At 44.1% G+C, this 19,102-nt stretch overlaps 1 protein-coding gene and 1 long non-coding RNA gene across 2 annotated transcripts in view; one reads left to right on the forward strand and one right to left on the reverse strand.

Annotated features, from left to right (window-relative positions):
* On the reverse strand, window positions 1-10,946 carry LOC118885595. Its single transcript, XR_005017517.1, has 3 exons — window positions 10,856-10,946; window positions 4,138-4,324; window positions 1-331 (listed from the first exon to the last, which is right to left on the reverse strand). It is a non-coding gene; the product is annotated as an uncharacterized LOC118885595 (long non-coding RNA).
* Window positions 10,947-11,243: 297 nt separating this feature from the next.
* Window positions 11,244-19,102, forward strand: part of TENT4B (terminal nucleotidyltransferase 4B) — a 63,571-nt gene continuing 55,712 nt past the window's right edge. Inside the window, 1 exon segment of the mRNA XM_036833824.1 lies at window positions 11,244-12,051. Within this exon segment, the coding sequence (XP_036689719.1) occupies window positions 11,426-12,051 (626 nt within the window). The 5' untranslated portion in view covers window positions 11,244-11,425.

The raw sequence follows: 19,102 nt of genomic DNA on the forward strand, positions 1-19,102 counted from the left end.
CTCCCCTTTACCCTTCCACACACAGTAAACAAGGCTTGTTTCTCCTGTATCCTCACCGGCACTGGGTATAATCACACTATTTAATCTTTGTCAATCGGAGAGACACAAAAAATGTATGTATGTAACTTACTGTATGCTTGAAATTGAGATTTTTTTTCCAAATGAGTGTGTGACTTTTCGAGTGAATCCTTTATCCTCCCTCTCCATCCCTGGAAGCCCATTATGTGGTATTACGTGAAAGCTCGTCCAACTCCACAGGGACGTTTCAAGTAATTTTCTTATTCACTTTCCATTTCCTCTTGCTTCTTTAATAATTCATGAGTTGAAATGGCTATAAAAGAAATAAAGGTAAGAGAACATTATTGGGAGGGTCTCTCATATTTGGTAGTAAGATATTTAATTCACTGTGATTTGGAAAAATGAGCTATAGGTCATATAATATTATAGATGAACATAAGTTTCCACTAGAGTCAGATTTTCTCAACTGCCTGATTGCCATGTGAAATGTATTTGAACAGTTTTAGAACAGAAGTTGTTATTACATGTGTCCACAGACTGATAGAAGTAGGAACGAGGGAGACGTGCAATTTTTGTTCTTTGAGATATGTTGAGCTAGCTTCTTCCTGATCATTCTTCTTTCTTCTTGGGAGCACAAGGATGTGTCACCAGGACAGTCTGCTCCAGGGGCTCCCCGGTGCCCCATTTGAATTATACATCCCCTATGCCTGTCCTCCAGGTGCTTGCATTCCAGCCAAATGAAAAAGGTTGGGCTACAATGACATATATTGATTAGAAAACACACCCACACACCCATGGACCACTGGATTATGAGTGATGCCCCTGACTTATGCCTCTTTGTACCCCAGTGTTAAATGTTGGTGGAACGAGTAAATGTATGTATGTATGAATGAATGGCAAAAATACCAATTAGTTAAGTATCCAAATGTTTCTTGGGAAGGATGTTACTTTGGCCAAGAGGCTGAGCACAGCTTTTGATCTTCATAGCATTCAAAGTCATGACCTTGTAGCCACGTTGGCAAATTTCGTGGCTTGAACAGATGGAACAATCAAGCCAACCTATGAAAAACTGAAATATTTTACACATATATACCCTCACACGAAATGAATTACGATTTGAGAAGCTGGATAGCGATGATATCTTATTACTCACTGTTTTTTAGCCGTTAATTCACAGATGTTGATTAATCATTGACCACTCATGATTGTGTGTTTTCAGATTCAGTTTTAGAACTTTGAACAAGGTCAGTAACCTTGTGTTGCTGTGGTCATAGTACCTTGCTAATTACTGAGAGTGAATAATTATGTCAAATATTTTCTAGAGCACTAAGAGAAATGGCTTTCAGTATATCTTAAATTTGTTATATAGGCTAGTTTCAAAACAGATCGGGGCTACAAATTTGAAACTATTCCACTGGCATGATGTCTACGGGGGGGTGGGGGTGTGTGTGTGTGGTGTGTGTGTTTGTTTTTTGTTTGTTTGTTTTGGTAAGTGGTAACCTTGGCAACTTCTATTTGTGGCACAGGGTGTGTGGCCTCAGAGCTCTATGCTATACTCTCTGACTCAGTTTTCCTTGCTATGCAATGAGTCCATTTGTCCTCAGCCTGCAAATTTCAGTTGGCTTTTTTTCCCTTCTGCCAAACCAATATGGAAATTGCCCCCCCCTATTATTTTGGCCACATTTTTCAAAGCTTATCAGACCAGCCCCAAACTCCAGCGTAACTCTATAACTTAAATTATTCAAAATTTTCTTGAATGAGATGCCTTTTAGACTGGATACATGATAACAATAAGGGAAAAACTTGGCACATTTTGTCTCACATTTTACTGTAGAAAAGGCCCTGGTGGCTTGGCTTACACATGTCTGGAAACAAAATTTGCCTTTCTGCTTCTTTGTAAGGCAGTCAAAGCATGATGTGCAAGTCCAAAATATATTTAGTTCTGTCTGTAGCAATTCTTTTTTAAAAATACTTATTTATTTATTTGGCTGCGACGGGTCTTAGTTGCGGCATGTTGCCACGTGCGGGATCTTCATTGCAGCATGCAGGATCTTTGGTTGCGGCATGTGGGATCTTTGATTGCAGCATGCGGGATCTTTAATTGCAGCATGCGATCTCTTAGTTGTGGCATGTGGGATCTTAGTTCCCTGACAAGGGATCGAACCCCGGCCCCCTGCATTGGGAGCATGGAGTTTTAGCCACTGGACCACCAGGGAAGTCCCCGTAGCAATTCTTTTGTTGAAGATGCTTGCCACGAAACATCCTGGAGGGGGACTGGGTGGAAGAATAATAGACTAGGGTGTTGCTTGGATGGGGCAGGCAGAGCACTGCCTAAAGGAGTAAGTGCTGAAGAAGTGATTTTACTTTAGAAAACATTCAAATCTGAAGTCACGGGGGCTATTTTGCTCTGTTGTGTATGTGTTTAAGGAATACATTTATAGCATGAAACTATTTTTCAAACAGTTCAAAAGGGTATAAAATGAAATGAAAGTCTCCCTCCTTCATGGATTTCTAATACTTTTGTTTTCCTCCCCAGACTTTTGTCAGTTTCTTGTAGACCCCTCTAGAGAAATTCTACATTTATGCAGGTACACACATACACACACAAGTGGTAGCATATTATAACACTATTGTCCACTTTGTTTTCTCTGTTTTGCTTTTTCATAATAATATAGTAATTCAACAGACATTTATTGGGCACCTAATATATGCTGGATCCTTTTCTAAGTACTCAGGATAGAACAATGAAGAAAAAAAACTATGTTGGTTTTCTATTGCTGAATAACAAATTACCACAAATTTAGTAGCTAAGAACAACAGACATTTATTACCTCTCAGTTTCAATGCGTCAGGAGTCTGGGCACTACTTAGTTTTCTGCTTCAGGCTCTGGCCAGGCTGCAATCAACATGTCTGCAGGGCTGTGTTCTCATCTGAAGGCTCAGTTGGATTCTTCATCTGCTTCCAAGCTCGCTCCAGTTGTTGGTAGAATCATTTCCTTGTGGTGCCTGGACTGAGAGCTTCAGGTTTTCAACTGGCTATTGATCAGAGGTGCTAAGTTCCCAGTTGCCACCCTCAAACAGTTCACAAATGGCAGCTTGCTTCTTCAAGGCCAGCAGGAGAGTGAGAGTGGATCCACTAGCTAGACAAAGTCTTATATTATGTAACATAATCATGGGAATGACAGCCCATCAGTTTTTCACATTCTGTTGGTTAGAAATAAGTCACATGGGACTTTCCTGGTTGTCCAGTGGGTAAGAAGCCGTGCTCCCAATGCAGGGGGCCCAGGTTCGAGCCCTGGTTGGGGAACTAGATCCCACACGCATGCTGCAACAACGAGTTCACATGCGGCAACTAACACTCCACGTGCCGCAACTAAGAAGCCTGCATACCGCAACTAAGAGTCAGCATGCTGCAACTAAAAATCCCACATGCCTCAACTGAAAAACATGCCACAACAAAGATCCTGCGTGTTGCAACTAAGACCCGGCGCAGCCTAAATAAATAAATAAATAAATAAATAAATAAATAAATAAATGTATACACACATATATATATAAAAGAAATAAGTCACAGGTCCCACCCGCATGGAAGAGGAAGGAATTAAACACCAGTAAGTGGGGATCGTGGGTGGGGGCATGCGTCTTAGAGTCCGTCACCTCACAAATCAAGCCCCTGCGGTCATGGAGCTTACATTATAGTGGGGGGAGACAGACAACAAAGGAATAGACAGATAAAGGTTGCAAATAAATGCTAAATCAGAACAATAAATCTGGCTAAATGGAACAGAAGTGAAGGGTGCAGTCAGGGCAGGCCACTCAGGGGGGCAGCAACGTGGGAGCAGAGACCTGAAGGAAGTGAGAAAGCTGCACAGAGAGCTAAGAGAAGTGGGCTCCAGCCTAAGACAGCAAGTGCACAGGCCCTACCTTGTGGGCTTGCTGGAGAGTTCTGTAACAGTCGGCAGACTGGTGTTGCTGCAAGCCATCGCTCAGGTGGTAGGACACAAGGTCAGAGAGGAGATGGGGTCAGATGGGATAGGACCTTGTGGGTGTAAGGATCTCTGAGCAAGATGCAGAGCTATTGGAAAATTGGGGGCAGAGGAGAAACATTGTTTGGCTTACCTTTGCAAAAGATCACATGGTTCCTGGGGTGAGAACAGACTGAAGGGAGGCGTCGGTGGAAGCAGGGAGACCAGTTTGTAAGCTGTTTTAACCATCTCGGCAGGAAACAATGATGGTTTGGATCGAAGTGTCACTGGTGTGTTTCCTGGAAAGTAGGCGGATCTAGTCTGAGGTGGAGCCTGCAGCACTGAGGGTGGAATTGATGGGCGGTGGGAAGGAAAGAGAAAGGTTAAGGGTGATGGCAAGGATTTGGGCCTGAGCTACTTGAAGAATGGTGTCACCATTTACTGAGATGCAGAAGACAGTGGGAGGAATGGGTTTGGGCAGAAAAAATCTAGAGTTTGATTTTATTATACACTTGAAGGCGAAGGATATAGTCAACTTCATATTTTTAAAAGTTCACTCTGGTTGCTGTGACATGTTGGATTGAGAAGTTAAAGTGTGGATGCTCTGAGACAACAATTGGAATGGTATTGTGGCAGCCCAGGCATGGAGTGTTGGTGGCCCGGGCTCAGCAGAATACGGTGGGAGGAGACGGAAGTGAATGGACTTTCAATGTGTCCTGGAGGTAAAATAGGGCAGGTCTGGAGGTTGTCTGAAGTTTGTAGGAGTGGTTTTGTTGCAGGGAAGACCACACTTGTTTGATGGGCATAAAGCAGAAGGTGACTATCAAAACAGAACAAGAGCAATAGTAAAACTGGATTCTCCACAGGGGCTTTGGAAACTTCTTTCATGAACAAGTGTCTTAGTCCAGGCTGCTATAACAGAATGGCACAGAAAACCACAAGGTGGCTTATAAGCAACAGAAATTTATTTCCTGCAGTTCTGGAGACTGAAAGCCTAAGGTTGGGTTCCAGCATGGTCAGATTCTGGTGAGAACCCTCTTCCAGGTTGCAGACTGCCAATTTCTCGATGTGTCTTCATATGGTGGAGAACAGAGAGAGGAAGCTAGTTCTCTCATGACTCTTTAAGGGCACCAATCCCATTCGTGAGGGTTCCACCCTCATGACCTCATCTATTCCTAATCCTATACCCAGCTCCCCCCCACCCCCCAACCCAAGACTCCTATGCCATCACATCAGGGAGTAGGGTTTGGGAGAACATAAACATTCAATCCATAATATTCTGCCCCTGGATCCCCCACATTCATGTCCTTCTCACACACAAAATACATTTGCTCAAAAGTCTTAAACTCATTCCAGCATCAACTCTAAAGTCCAAAGTCTCATGTAAATATTATCCAAATCAGGTATGGATGGGACTTGAGGTATGATTCATCCTGAGGCTGATTCCTTTCTAGCTGTGAACTTGTGAAACCAAACCAATTATGTGTTTCTAAAATACAATGATGGGACAAGCATAGGACAGACATTCCCATTCTAAAAGGGAGAAACAGGGAAGAAGGCAGGGGTGATGGGTTCCAAGCAAGTCCAGAACCCAGCAAGCCAAACTCCATGAGATCTTAAAGCTCCAGAATAACCCTCTTTGGTTCCATGCTCTCCCCTCCAGGCCCACTGGGGCAGAAATCCCACCTTTCTGACCCACTGGGGCAGTGGTCCCACCTCCAATGGGGTGGAGGTGCTGCCTCCAGAGCCCTACTAGGCAAGAGTCGGCCCCCAGGACTCTGCCAGGAAGCCCCATCCCCACAGCTCTGGGCAGCCCTGCCCCTCCGGCTCTGGGCAGAGGCTGTCTGGCCTGGTAGAAGCAAGGCAATGGTCTTCTTTTCTGAAACCAAGGAGGCAGCCCTGATGATCTCTGAATCGCCTTTGGGGTCACTCTTCTCTCGTCTTGAAGAACAGCACATGATCTCACCAAATAGCTCGACGGTCTCATCCTGTAAAATCCACGAAGTTTGACAGCCTTCCTTCATTCCTTCCTATTTCCTTCTCCTTCAGTTCAAATTGGCAGTTTTCCTCCTGGGGTGTCAGCCATATCCTTACTCATTTCCTGATGCCCCAAATGGTCACTTGGCCATATCCTTAGTGTTCTCATTTTCTGCAATATGGATAGGCTGAGAATTTTCCAAATCATTAAGTTCTACTTCCTTTTTGCTTAACAGTCTGTCTTTAAGTCATTTCTCTCTTCTTGAATTTTACTATAAGCAGCCAGGAAGAGCCAAGCCACACCTTCGACACTTTTTTTTAGCAATCGCTTCAGTTAAATACCCAGTTTCATTGCTTGCAAGTTCTACCTTCCACAAAACACGGGAACACAAACACAATTCAGCCAAGTTCTTTACCACTTTATAACAAGGATCGCCTTCCCACCAGTTTCCAACAACGTGTTCCTCATTTCCCTCTGAGACCTCACCAGAACGGCCTTTACCATTCATATTTCTACCAACATACTGTTCATGACTACTTAGGTATCCCCAAAGAAAACTGAGACTTTCTCTACAGGTCTCTTTTCTTTGACCTCTCATCAGAATGACCTTTAAAGGGGGAATTCCCTGGAAGTCCAGTGGTTAGGACACTGCGCTCTCATTGCCAAGGGCCTGGGTTCAATCCCTGGTCAGGGAACTAAGATCCTGCAAGTCATGCGGCCAAAAAAAAAAAAAAAAAAAAAAAAAAATTACCTTTAAAGGGCCGTTCATGGCAGTATAAGCTTTTCTACAATGCGCCTCCAAACTTCCCCAGTCTCTACCCATTTCCCAGATCCAAAGCTGCTTCCACATTTTTAGGTATTTGTTAGAGCAGCACCTCCACTTCCTAGCACCAATGACCTATATTAGTCAGGGTTCTCCAGGGAAACAACCGGGAGGATATATATTTTATCTATTATTTGGATTTGTTATATATGTAATATATATCCATATATAGAGATTTATATGGAGATTTATTATGAGGAATTGGCTTATGCAGTTGTGAAGGCTGAGAAGTCTCATGATCTCCTGTCTGCAAGCTGGAGACCCAGGAAAACCAGTGGTGTAATTCAGTCCAAGTCTGAATGCCTGAGAACCAGGGACGCTAATGATATAAATCCCAGTCCAGGCTGGAAAAGATGAGATGAGATGAGATGTCTCAGCTGAATCAGCAAGGCGTGAAAAACGGGGTGAATTCCTACTTCCTCTGCCTTTTGTCCTATTCAGGCCCTGAACCCATAGGACTCCAAACCTGGATTGTGGTGATGGCTGCACAACTCTGTAAATTTAGTAAAAGTTATTAAATTGTACACTTAAAATGAGTGAATTTTATGGTATAGAAATTATAGTATAAAGACTTTAAACACACACGTGTGTAGACACAGACACACATGCATACACACACAGATACTCTCATTCCAAAGATCCCAGAATGCACACAATTTGAGCAATATTTTTTCTAAAAGTTAGGAATGGGAGAAATTTTCATTGTACAGAACAAGATACAGGCTTCCACACTGCATGTTATTCTGAAGTCTCATTGAAATGTAATTCCCTACTTGGAATCCTCTTTGTACTCACAAAGGAGGAAACAAACGTGGTACAATGGTGTATATTCTGTGTAAAAAAGGGAAAGTTGTAAATGGTACCTAAGCCCAAGATTATTAATAATACCTGGGCAAATACTTCACTTGCTAAACACAGAAGATACTAATAACTATAACTATGTGACCATTATTCATGGTTTTGTGAACTCTGGAGTGGAGTAATATAATCACACACTGTCTAAGATTTAATTATAATGACAATTATTAATAACACCATGTAGTAGTATGTATGTGCAATTCCCCTTCTGTTTTATTCAAGTTAATAAATCAACAAAATTGTACCTAAATTTGCCTGATTCTTGGGCAACTTGCTTCTCATTTATCTACTCAATTTTTACTCTGCAGAATCTTGGTGTTTCTGTAAATCTTGCAAGTTGAGACCATCAACTCAATATTTTCCCCCCTAAGAACAAGAACGCTGAGAATGAACAGGACGTTATATTATGCAGGATAATGTCTGGTGTTTTTTTTTTTTAATTAATTAATTTATTTGGTTGCACAGGGTCTTAGTTGCAGCAGGTGGGCTCCTTAGTTGTGGCTCGCCTGCTCCTTAGTTGCACACGGGCTCCTTAGTTGTGGCATGTGAACTCTTAGTTGTGGCATGCATGTGGGATCTAGTTCCCTGGCTGGGGATCAAACCCGGGGCCCCTGCATTGGGAGCGTGGAGTCCCAACCACTGCGCCACTGGGGAAGTCCCCAATGTCTGGGTTTGTTTTTTTTTTTTTAATGTCTGGGTTTTTGATAGCTGTGTTTTCTGGCTCATCAGTTTAATGAAGGTGGTTTTAAAGAATGTAGTGTTCTAAATAGCAAAATGAAAAGGTTGAGTAATCAAAATTTATTATTGAAATTAATGTAGTCTTTCTCTTTGGTCGCAGTAGTAGATTACTTTGAGACAAAACATTGAGATTTGTTGTGGAAAGTGAATATATTTTTGTGTATTTAAAATTCCCTATTGTTTTAGACTGGATGGTTTTTGAGGAAACTTCCAGAAGAGATACTTTATGATTCTATACACATTCAATACTCATTTACATTGCCTTATCATCCTGCACACAAAGTAAATTCCTGCCTCAGGGCCTTTGCGCTTGCTAGTTTGCACTTGCTATTCCCTCTGTCTGATGTGTCATTCCCTAGATGGTCATGGTCCACTCCCTCACTTAAGTCCCTGATCAAATATCACTTCCTCAGAGCAGCCTTCCCTGATTAGCCCATCTAAAAATAGCACACTGTCACTATCCTTTTAGCTTGCTTTCTTTCTCTTCACAGCGCTTAGCCACTGTCTGACCTTATATGCTTGGCAGGGACATCGTCAGTATTGTTCATTGCTATATCCCCAGACTTTGGCACATAATAATTGCTCAAGACATGTTTGTTGAATTAACTGAATGAATTTTAATTTGACTTTAAATATTTACCTTTTTTTGCCTCCCTAACCAGACAGTAAATTCATGGAAGGCAGCCAAAGGCCCTGGTTGCTTATTTATCTTCTCTAAAACAATTAGCTCAGCTCTGCAAGGATGCTAAACATTCAACCAAGATTTACTGAATGAATGCCTTGAAACATGGACATGTGACACGGCTAACCAGTCAGCGTTACCCGCAGGTGAACAAGAACAGTAATGTCTTGCCTTACAGCCCACATTTTACGAACTACTTTTATGTATATTAACTCATATGATCATTTTGGTAATACTTTAGTAGTTCTGAAGGTTTGCCTGAAGAAACAAGCATTCAAAAATAACAAATGTTAATTTCCGGCGTGTACTATTGCTAATTCTGAATACTTTATTTTTTTGGTTTAAATATCATTTAATGTGTTCTTGGACATCTGAAAAACTATTTTAAAAGACTGAATAAGATTTAAAGTAAATAAGGAAATAAGTAAAAATAAGAAAGACTGTCTTGAAACATATATGCATGGAGAGATTTTTCGAAGAGTGTTTATCAAAGTCTTCATGCTAGTTATTTCTACACGGTGGGATCTTGGTAATGTTTACTTTTTTTTGGCTTTGCATTTTTCTCACTTGAATGTTTAAAACAAATTTGAAGTCATGAAAAGAAACTTTTTTCTATACAATGCTTTATTTTTAATTTGCCAGTGTGAATAGCATAAAAATATCACTACTCATTTTCCTGGCTATGTAATTCTCAGGACATAGCAAATTTCATTCTGAGAAAACTTTTAATACTGATTTATAGTAAAGCAACAACAAACAAATAGAACGAACCAAAATTCTTTAGGGTTTTCGGTGTGTTTTCCATATTTATGCCCATGTTATTCTCTGAGCAAGAAAAAACGTAGAGCAATGCTTCGTAATTTGTTAATTTTTCACCTTTGCCAAAAAAACCTTTCCAGGAAATTGAGCTCCCAAAATAGGCCAAAATCGGGCGTTAGGGGCTCATTCTGGACTTTGGACCAAGCTTAGAGGGCACACATGAAACGTACTAACTTATTTTCCGTTTTTCTCTTGATGATTTAAAACACTTAAAATCCCTGTCTTTTCCCCACAGGAATTGGGAAGACATGCAAATAACCACTTTGTGGAAAATCTCTGCTGATGCCAACAATATGGTCCTCAAATTAGGCTTAAAAGGTTTTGGGTTTTCTTTCATTCTGAACTAAGAAGGGTTCTTCATGGTTGCTGGTGCACTTTAGGGCAACTGAAGTTTCTTCACACGCTGAACACCTTGTGTCTGTCTCCCTGCCGGTGCGCCTGTGCGTGTTTCTGTGTGCAAGTCTGCATAAAGTCGGTTTGGGGTGTGTGACGGTGGTTTTGAGCCCATGGCTTACGCACTCTACGAAGAAGCGCGTCCAGCCCTGTAGGTGGGCACAGGTTTCTCCAGTCTCGGGGTCGTGTGGGGGGACCCTCCGCCAAGGCCTGCGGCTCCCAACCCCAGCCAGGGCGCGGCAGAGCGGGCGCAGGGAGTAGTGGGATGGCCCGGCAGCCTGCGTCCAGGCAGGGTCCGGGACACACGCTCGGGTGGAGAGGGGGCGCATTTTCTCCCCTCTGGAACAGTGCTTAGAGCGGAGATCTCGGGAGGGGTCGGAGAAGCCCAGGGGGGTCCCGGCGCTGCAGACTGGGGGAGGGGACAGTGGGCGGGGCGGCACCTCCCACAATCCATTCCCTGCGGAGGGGGCGGCGACCTCCGTCCGGCCCCACCCAGCCTCAGGGACCGGGAAACTGAGACCGGAGGCGGCACGCGCGTCAGGGGCGCCTGGACGCCCAGGTACGTGCTACCCTCTACCAACCCGGCGCCGGGACGGTTGAGCCGGGCGGTTTCGGCCCCAGACGCACCTTCCCGCGGCCTCTGTGACGCACCGCGCGGCCTCTGGGGCTGGACCGGCGGCGCGGCGCGCGCTGTGGGGGCGGGGCGGGGGCGGGGCGTGAGGGGCGGAGCCGGCAGAGGCCCCGCCCCGGGGCCGGAGGAGCAAGGACGCTACGGAGCAGGCGCGTCCCGCCGCCGCCGCTGTCGCTGCCGCCGCCGACGATCGCCCTTCTCCAGAGCCGCCGCTGCAGCCGCCATTTGCACGGGGACCCCGGTGACAGGGGCTCGGCAGAGGGGCGGAGGGAGGGGGGGAGGGCCCGCGGAGCCCCCGAGGGCGGGAGCGACGCCGCCGGCGCCGGCCGGGCTCACAGCGCGACCGCGCCGCCCGCGGCGGGCCGGGAGCAGCAGCAGCAGCAGCAGCAACAGCAGCAGCAGCAGCAGCAGCAGCAACAGCAGCAGCCGCCGAGGCCGGGCGTGCGCCTGAGGCGCGGCGGCGGCGGCGGCGGCCCTGCGGGCAGCCAGGAGGGGCGGGGGCAGCGGCCGCCGCCGTTTGATGGATCCGAGGATCGCCTGGTTCCAGCCAGAGCAGCTCGGACCGTCCAACAGTCTGTGGATGCAGATCTGGGAGACGACCCAGGGACTGAGGAACCTCTACTTCAACCACCACTGTCACAGCAGCGGCGGCGCGAGCGGCGGCGGCGGCAGCAGCACGGCCACCGGCGGGAGCGGCAGTAGCACCGGCAGCCCGGGCGGCGCGGCCCCGGCCCCGGCCCCGGCCGGCATGTACCGTTCCGGGGAGCGCCTGCTGGGCGGCCACGCGCTGCCGGCAGAGCAGCGGGACTTCCTGCCCCTGGAGACGACCAACAACAACAACCACCACCACCAGCCCGCGGCCTGGGCCCGCCGGGCTGCCGCGGGCCCCTCGGCGTCCCCGGCCCCCTCGGCGTCCTCGTCCCCGCACTCCTCGGCCGCCGTCCCCGCCGCGGAACCCGCCGACCCAGCTTCGGGCAGCAGCAACAAGAGGAAGCGCGACAATAAGGCCAGCACCTACGGACTCAACTACAGCCTGCTGCAGCCCAGCGGAGGGCGGGCCGCGGGGGGCGGCCGGGCCGACGGCAGCGGGGGCTTGTACAGCGGGACCCCGTGGAAGCGGAGGAACTACAACCAGGGAGTCGTGGGGTGAGTGGTGGCCCTGCGGCCTGGCGGCCTGGCCCTTGCACACGCGCAGCCGGGCACACGCCCACAGAAGGGGGATTGGGGGGGGAGCCTGGGTGAGGCCACCCCCCTCTGCTTGCCTTCGTTACTGGTCCTCAGGGGGCTGATGGCTATCCCTCCATCCCTCCGCCATCCATACCTTCTCCCAACCTTCGTTAGCGGTCCACAGCCTTCCCCCCTCCCCCTCAGCTCCACGCCTTTTCTGGACATCCCCTCAGCCATCCACACCCTCTCCTCACCTCCCTTAGTCATCCACATCCTCCTTACCTTCCCTGGACCACCCGTTATCCATCCACTCTTTCCTCCCATCCTCCCTAGTCAAACACACCTTCCCTCTATTCCCTCTCCAGCCCTCTAGCCCTCCCCACCTTGCTCCCCATCATCACACCCCAAAATGAAGTCGCTTACCACAGGCAAATCATTCATTCCCTGAGAACGTTCCTGTGTTAGTGCCTTTTGATGGTACAGGACTTGGAGGTGCTTTCCTTGCCAAGAATAGAAACATCCAGAAAGCTCCTCCCCCTCCCCCAATCCCAAACAGGAATCGTGTCAGCCCTGAAAGGCTTTGCCTGCTATTGACCCTTTGGCCCATCTCTTTATTTTTTATTTTTAAAACTTTCCTATATTAGCGATGCTTTGCTCTGTGGGGAGTGAGGAATGGGGTGACAGTTAAGTTTAGGCTGATGGAGATGGTGAGCTCTTCTTCTCAGTCGGATAGAACTTTCTAGGAGTTCATGGTCCTTGGCCCCAGTTTCTCCCTGTAAAGTTGTCATCCTGGCAGAGACAGCCAGTGCTTTTCATTCTAGGGGGTAACTTTATGCTAATGAATGAATGTTGCACCACTAATGATTTTCTGTTTAAAGTTCAGCTGTTACAAAATGGAATCTTACCTGACCCCTAGTGAATTATGTACATAAACAGGGACTGTTTCCAGCTAGATTTCCCTTCTGGAAGAGCCCCTGAGCTGGAATAGATTATAGAGTCTTTTTAAAAAATTTTTGTAAAATAAAGCTTTTGGGCCGTGTGTGTGTGTGTGTGTGTGTGTGTGTGTGTGTGTGTGTGTGTGTGTTTAGCTTGAGTATGGAGAATGAGCTTTAAAATTGCTTTTCATTTTTCAGATCCTATTTTACATTGTGGGCTACAGTAGGCAAATGAAATTACCACTAGTAGTCCCTTGTGAAACCTTTTCTTAGATTCATCCATTCAGATCTGCCCTGCTTTGGCAAGCAGAGAGAGTTCTGTGTACCTTTTTGAAGGTCTGGGTAAAATGAGTTGGTGGGTTCCATCTGCTTCTAGTGGGCTGGTGTCTGCTGTATGCTACTATTACAACTCCCACCTTTTATGGAAAATGCAGTCAAGCATTTTAGGACTGGCATTGGGGTACATATAAGCCTGTCCTCACTTTCCAGAGGGGACCCTTTTTGGGTTTAGTCCTCTGTTGCTAAGCTTCAAGGGCGCTCTCCATGGTCATCTCGTTTTAATAAAAGGCTCATGGTTCCATCCTGTTAGCATTTCCAAGATGAAGCATAAACCTGTGGTTTAGTGACAAGCAAATTGATATTGAGGGATTCTGGTAGTTTCATTTCACAGGAATAAGCTCCAGTTAAGTAATCACTGTCAGCTAAAATCTTGAAGTTCCCTAATTTCATTTTACTGAAGCTTCTGCATATGTATGTAGCAATGATACATTATAAATCCAAAATGCTGGCTGCCTCTCTTTTTGATAGATTAGAAATTCTCCTCTCTTTTACTTGCTATTTAATGTTGAGGATACTGTAAAAGGCTCACATTTGAACTTAGGTAGAAGCAAGATGTTCTTGTTCCTGATTCAAATATTATATTGTCCTCAAAGGGATTAAGGAGAGGAATTTCCATTTCCCAGAGGGATTACTGTTTAAAAACTGATTATAAACCTGTCTTAAAACTGCTTATCACTTCATCAGACTTTCCATTCTTTTGCCTCCTTCTTTAGAGGATGTCAGCAGTTAAATTTTTAAAATTTTATTAAGCGGTTCCTAAGAGTGTTTTTGTAAAAGTGTCTGGGTGCTTAAAAATTCTTGTTGTGATTTATGGATCCCTATTTCTTGATTTTTACAAAAGTTTTGCTTTTTTTAATACAGGTATTTTAAAAAATCTGAATTCAGAGTGCACCTCAATGTTAACGCTATTCTGAGATTAAATACAGTAAAACTATTCCGAGTTCTTGGGATGACTGACATTTAGCTAACAGATTAACAAATCGTGGTGGTCCCTGGCCTCTGAACTGACATGACTGTCCAGATAGGGAGAGGAAGAAAAAGCACATGAACAGTGGTCTGGAACTGTGGGACAGCTGTATACACACTCTGTCTCACATGTTTGATCTCTCTGTGTTCTTTGTTTTGGCCAGACTGGTTGACTTTTTCCCTGAACACTCCAAGATCCAGTTCAAAATCCTGACTTTGTTGCCCAGGTTCATGATTTTTTTGGTTCTTCCTCTGAAATCTTGTAGTACTTGTTTCATGCTCTTGGTATAGCTTGCTTATGTTTAATTTTCCTTTTATGTATATGTTTTCTCTTACCCACTAGATCACTAGTTAAGATGAAATTTCTTTCTTTCTTTCTTTTTTAAATTGAGGTAAGATGGAAATTTCTTAAATGTAGAGTAAGATGTTTGGATTTCATCCTGAAGTCTCCATAGTCCTCTTTCAAAATTAAAACTCACCTGGGCTTACCATCTCAGCCTTCTCTGTGTACCCCAGATCCAGGGAGTATGTTTGCTTTTCTTTTTTTCTTTATAAAGTTGCTTTCACTTATTCTGTTTCTTGGAATTCATTCCCTTTCAGTGCTGGCTATGGTGCTCCTCCTGGTTGTCCATGAAAATGAGCTTTAAGCCCTTTTCTTTTCAGAGATTTAATTGTTGATCAAAATGGAGAAAGAGGAGATGCCAAAAGGTAGCAAACATGGGAAACTTTTGGAGATTCAGAGTCCTTGGTCCTGAGCCCAGGTGTCCAGAAACTTCTTGTGGAAGGTGCTTGGTGCTTGTCCAAGCTCATGAGGATAGGCTTGTGTTGACGGCACTGCCAAATCTGTAGATATTTTTTCAAGGCTTGGATGACTTGTTCAAAACAACGTTTTAGAGTATGAATTTGACGGTGGGACATCAAGAAGTCCCTGGTGGGAAACTTGGGTTTAAGGAATAATTTCTTGAACTGGGATGATGGGTATGGGAATGGGAAGGAGTGAATGTGAGAGGTACCACAGGGTAAGAATGGAAAAGATTCTGACTCCCTTCATGGATTTAATAACAGCTTTGAATTTGAGTGACTAGGGTAATGTTAGTGTTATTGTTGAAAATAAGGGTTATGACTGTTGGTTTGGAGCAAAAGGTATGGTGATGTTTAGATAGAACTGTCTAGCAGGGAGATGAAATTTTGGGGCTGAGATACAGTCATCTTTACTGCAGTGGGGCAGTGTCCTTTCTTATGTGTGTTGTACACTGTATCACAGTAAGTCCGAGATGTTGACGCTATTCTTCGGCACTGGTCTTATGGCCTCTTTCTGACTGTTTCTACACAATATGATCAGTGGGATTGGTGTTAGTGCTGGGCTCCAAAGCGATCAGGCAGATTAACATGAAAGAATTTAGAGGCCTTATTCCAAGGGTTTGCTCTAAGTATAATTTCTGTGCATTTGCAAATGTAGCCCACAGTAATTCTTCAGTGAACTAGGACCTTCAGGTTATTGAATTTTACTGCATTTGGGTGCTTAAATGTGCTTTCAAGAAGACATTAGGTTTTCTGCAATGTAGATTCTACACTAACAACGTAATTCATATTTGAGAATTTCAAATCTAGTATACTGTGTTCAACTAAGCTGCTTCCATGCCACAACTCATCTTCTGTCTAAAATCTGTGACAATGAACACTGTCACACCGTCAGAAGCATTGGCATTTTAGCGTGTGGAATTTTCTTCGACACCCATTAAGTTTTAAAAATATATATATATATATTTATTTATTTATTTATTTTTGGCTGTGTTGGGTCTTCGTTTCTGTGCGAGGGCTTTCTCTAGTTGTGGCAAGCGGGGGCCACTCTTCATCGCGGTGCGCGGGCCTCTCACTATCGCGGCCTCTCTTATTGTGGAGCACAGGCTCCAGATGCACAGGCTCAGTAGTTGTGGCTCACGGGCCTAGTTGCTCCGCGGCATGTGGGATCTTCCCAGACCAGGGCTCAAACCCGTGTCCCCTGCATTGGCAGGCAGAGAATCATTGGCATTTTAGCATGTGGAATTTTCTTCGACACCCATTAAGTTTTTAGGTGCCGAAAGGCAGAAAGAAACAATGACTAGAGCTTTTTGGAATCTACCGTGGGGTCACACAGAAGGTTTAGTTTTTTTCTGGAAAGGAACCATGGGAAAGGGATACTAGGAAAGTCTAAGGTAGGGAGGAGGAGAGAGTGTGGGGTACAGCAGTTCTGGTCCTGGTGTAGTAGATGGCCTTACATCCCAACTTCTTCCATGAAACCGCTACCAGTAAATCCTAGTGTTAGGAGTCCAGAAGGGTCCATGGGGAGAAAATTTCAAGGGCTCCCTTGCTGGTATTGGACTGGTCAGACAGTTGCAATTAGGTATTCTTATACCTGAGAAAAATTTAAGCCACTTTTCTATGGAAAGTAGAAAAGCAAGATGTTGTATGATTTTACTCAGCTTTCTTTTTGTCCTTTAGAGTAAAATTTAGTGGAGGAAACTATTTCAGGATCACACCCACTTGCACTGGAGACTGTATGTATTAATCATTTATACACACATAGGTATGGAGTAGTCTTGAAGGGGCTGGAGGCCAAAGAGGATGCTCATTTGAAGAATTAGGGTCCAGTTCCCAGCAGCTGGTCTGAGACTCCTATTTTGACTCTTTCCTACAGAGCTGGCTGGACAGCTCAGCCTACTTCAGGGATTCAGAGGATGGCCAGTAGAGTGTTCTTCCTAACCCTCTGAATATTTGTTAGGGACTCAGCTGCTACAGAACACCAAAAAGACTTTAAATTCATTTTTACCATTTTAACATGACAGGAAATTATTTTTTTCTAAGAGAATATTTATCGAAGTTGAGGATGCCCTTGAACTAGGCTTTTCATTAATTTGAACCCAAACAGCAGGTGTTAATTTATTTCCATCTTATAAGTTACTTGATGATATTAGAGACTTTTTTTATACTAAGGGCTTTGGGTTATGTGGAAATTTGAGTTAAAGATTTTGGGAAAAAGCTGAATGTGGAGCTGGTTTTGTTGTGCACTGGCTCCTTAATCACTTGAACGGTTTCAGAGTATGGAAAAAAATCTTGCCGTGTACATAAGAGATTTCATGTAGTATCTGGTAACTGAACTCTGGAATTCTAGCTCAAGTCATGCTTTCTGCTGAAATAGTTTGAATAGTATACAGAAACCTGTGTTTTCAACTTAGTTGCTTTATTAAAAGTGCTCTATAAAATAAAAGTGCTCATGGAGCCTTTTACCATGTTCCATATGCTCTGTTAAACCTTTTGTATTTCTTGTATTAACCTTCTCATGCATAGCCCATCTGATTTTTTAAAACTTTTTATTTTGAAATATAGATTCACAGAAAGTTGCAAAAAATAGTACAGAAAGATCCCATGTTCCCTTCACCTAGTTTCGTGCCGTGGTAACATCTTACATAACTATAGTTTAATATCAAAACCAGGCAATCAACATTGTTATAATCCATAGCCTTATTCAGATTTCACCAGTCTTATGTGCACTCATTTGAGGTGATGGTATAGTTTAGTTCTGTGCAATTTTACATGTGTAGGTTTGTGTAACCACCACCCCAACCGTCTTTAAGATGCAGAACTATACCATCACCTCAAAGATCCCTCATGCCGTCCCTTTATTTTCATGCCACACACCCCCTCATCTCTAACCTCGAACAACCACTGATCTGCTCTCCATGTTTATAATTTTTTCATTTCGAAAATGTTATATAAATGGAATCATATAGTACTTTACTTTGACTTTTTTCCATTTACCATAATTCCTTTGAGTTCTTTCCAAATTGTTGCATGTTTAATAGTTCCTTCCATTTTAATGCTGAGTAGTGTTCCAAAATTTGGGTGTACCACAGTTTGTTTAACAGTTTACCTGGTGAAGGACATTCCGGAAGAGTTTATATGGTTTTTGGCTATTGCAAATAAGGCTGCTGTAAGCATTCATGTAGTACACATTTTTATGTGAATGTAAGTTTTCACTTTGGGGGGAATAAATGCCCAAAAATGCTGAGTCATTTGGTAAGCACATGAAACTGCTAAACTCTCTTCTAGAGTCGCTGTATCACATTACAATTCCTACCAGCAACGTATGTGAGATCTGGTTTCTCTCTGCATCCTCGCCAGCATTTGGTATTATTACTGTTTTTTATTTTAGCTGTTCTCATATGAATAGCAATAGTTTATTATGCTTTTATCATATTAACCTTCTCATAAATAACTCCACCTAATTTTAACTTTAATTTTTATTTAAAACTTCTTGACAGTATTGAGAACGTCTGCAATTAAAAATCTCTAATAAAATTGACTTAAAAGGGCCTACTTTTCGATTTGCTTTGAGTTTATGCTTAGCAATATCACTTTAACTCTTTTATCGTTGAATTACTTTACAGTGTTTCCTTACGTGTTGCTTTTTCTTAGAAACTAGTATGAAGTAGAGCTTAATTTTCATTTTCTAAAAACATATAAAAGGATAACTGCAGAGTTGATTTCAAAATTTAGAGTCCTTCCTTTCATATGTTATGAATAAACTTTATTTTCTGTTGGCTTGGCTATATTTTGGGGAGTAACCCTGTGGTTAGGGGTGATTTTTTTTTTTTAATTAATTTATTTTTTGGCTGTGTTGGTCTTTGTTGCTGCACGCGGGCTTTCTCTAGCGGCGAGAGGGGCTACTCTGTTGCAGTGCGCAGTCTTCTCACTGCAGTGGCTTCTCTTTGTTGCATGACATGGGCTCTAGGCGCGAGGGCTTCAGTAGT

Source organism: Balaenoptera musculus, chromosome 19 (assembly GCF_009873245.2).
Source record: "Balaenoptera musculus isolate JJ_BM4_2016_0621 chromosome 19, mBalMus1.pri.v3, whole genome shotgun sequence".
Classification (NCBI taxonomy): domain Eukaryota; kingdom Metazoa; phylum Chordata; class Mammalia; order Artiodactyla; family Balaenopteridae; genus Balaenoptera; species Balaenoptera musculus.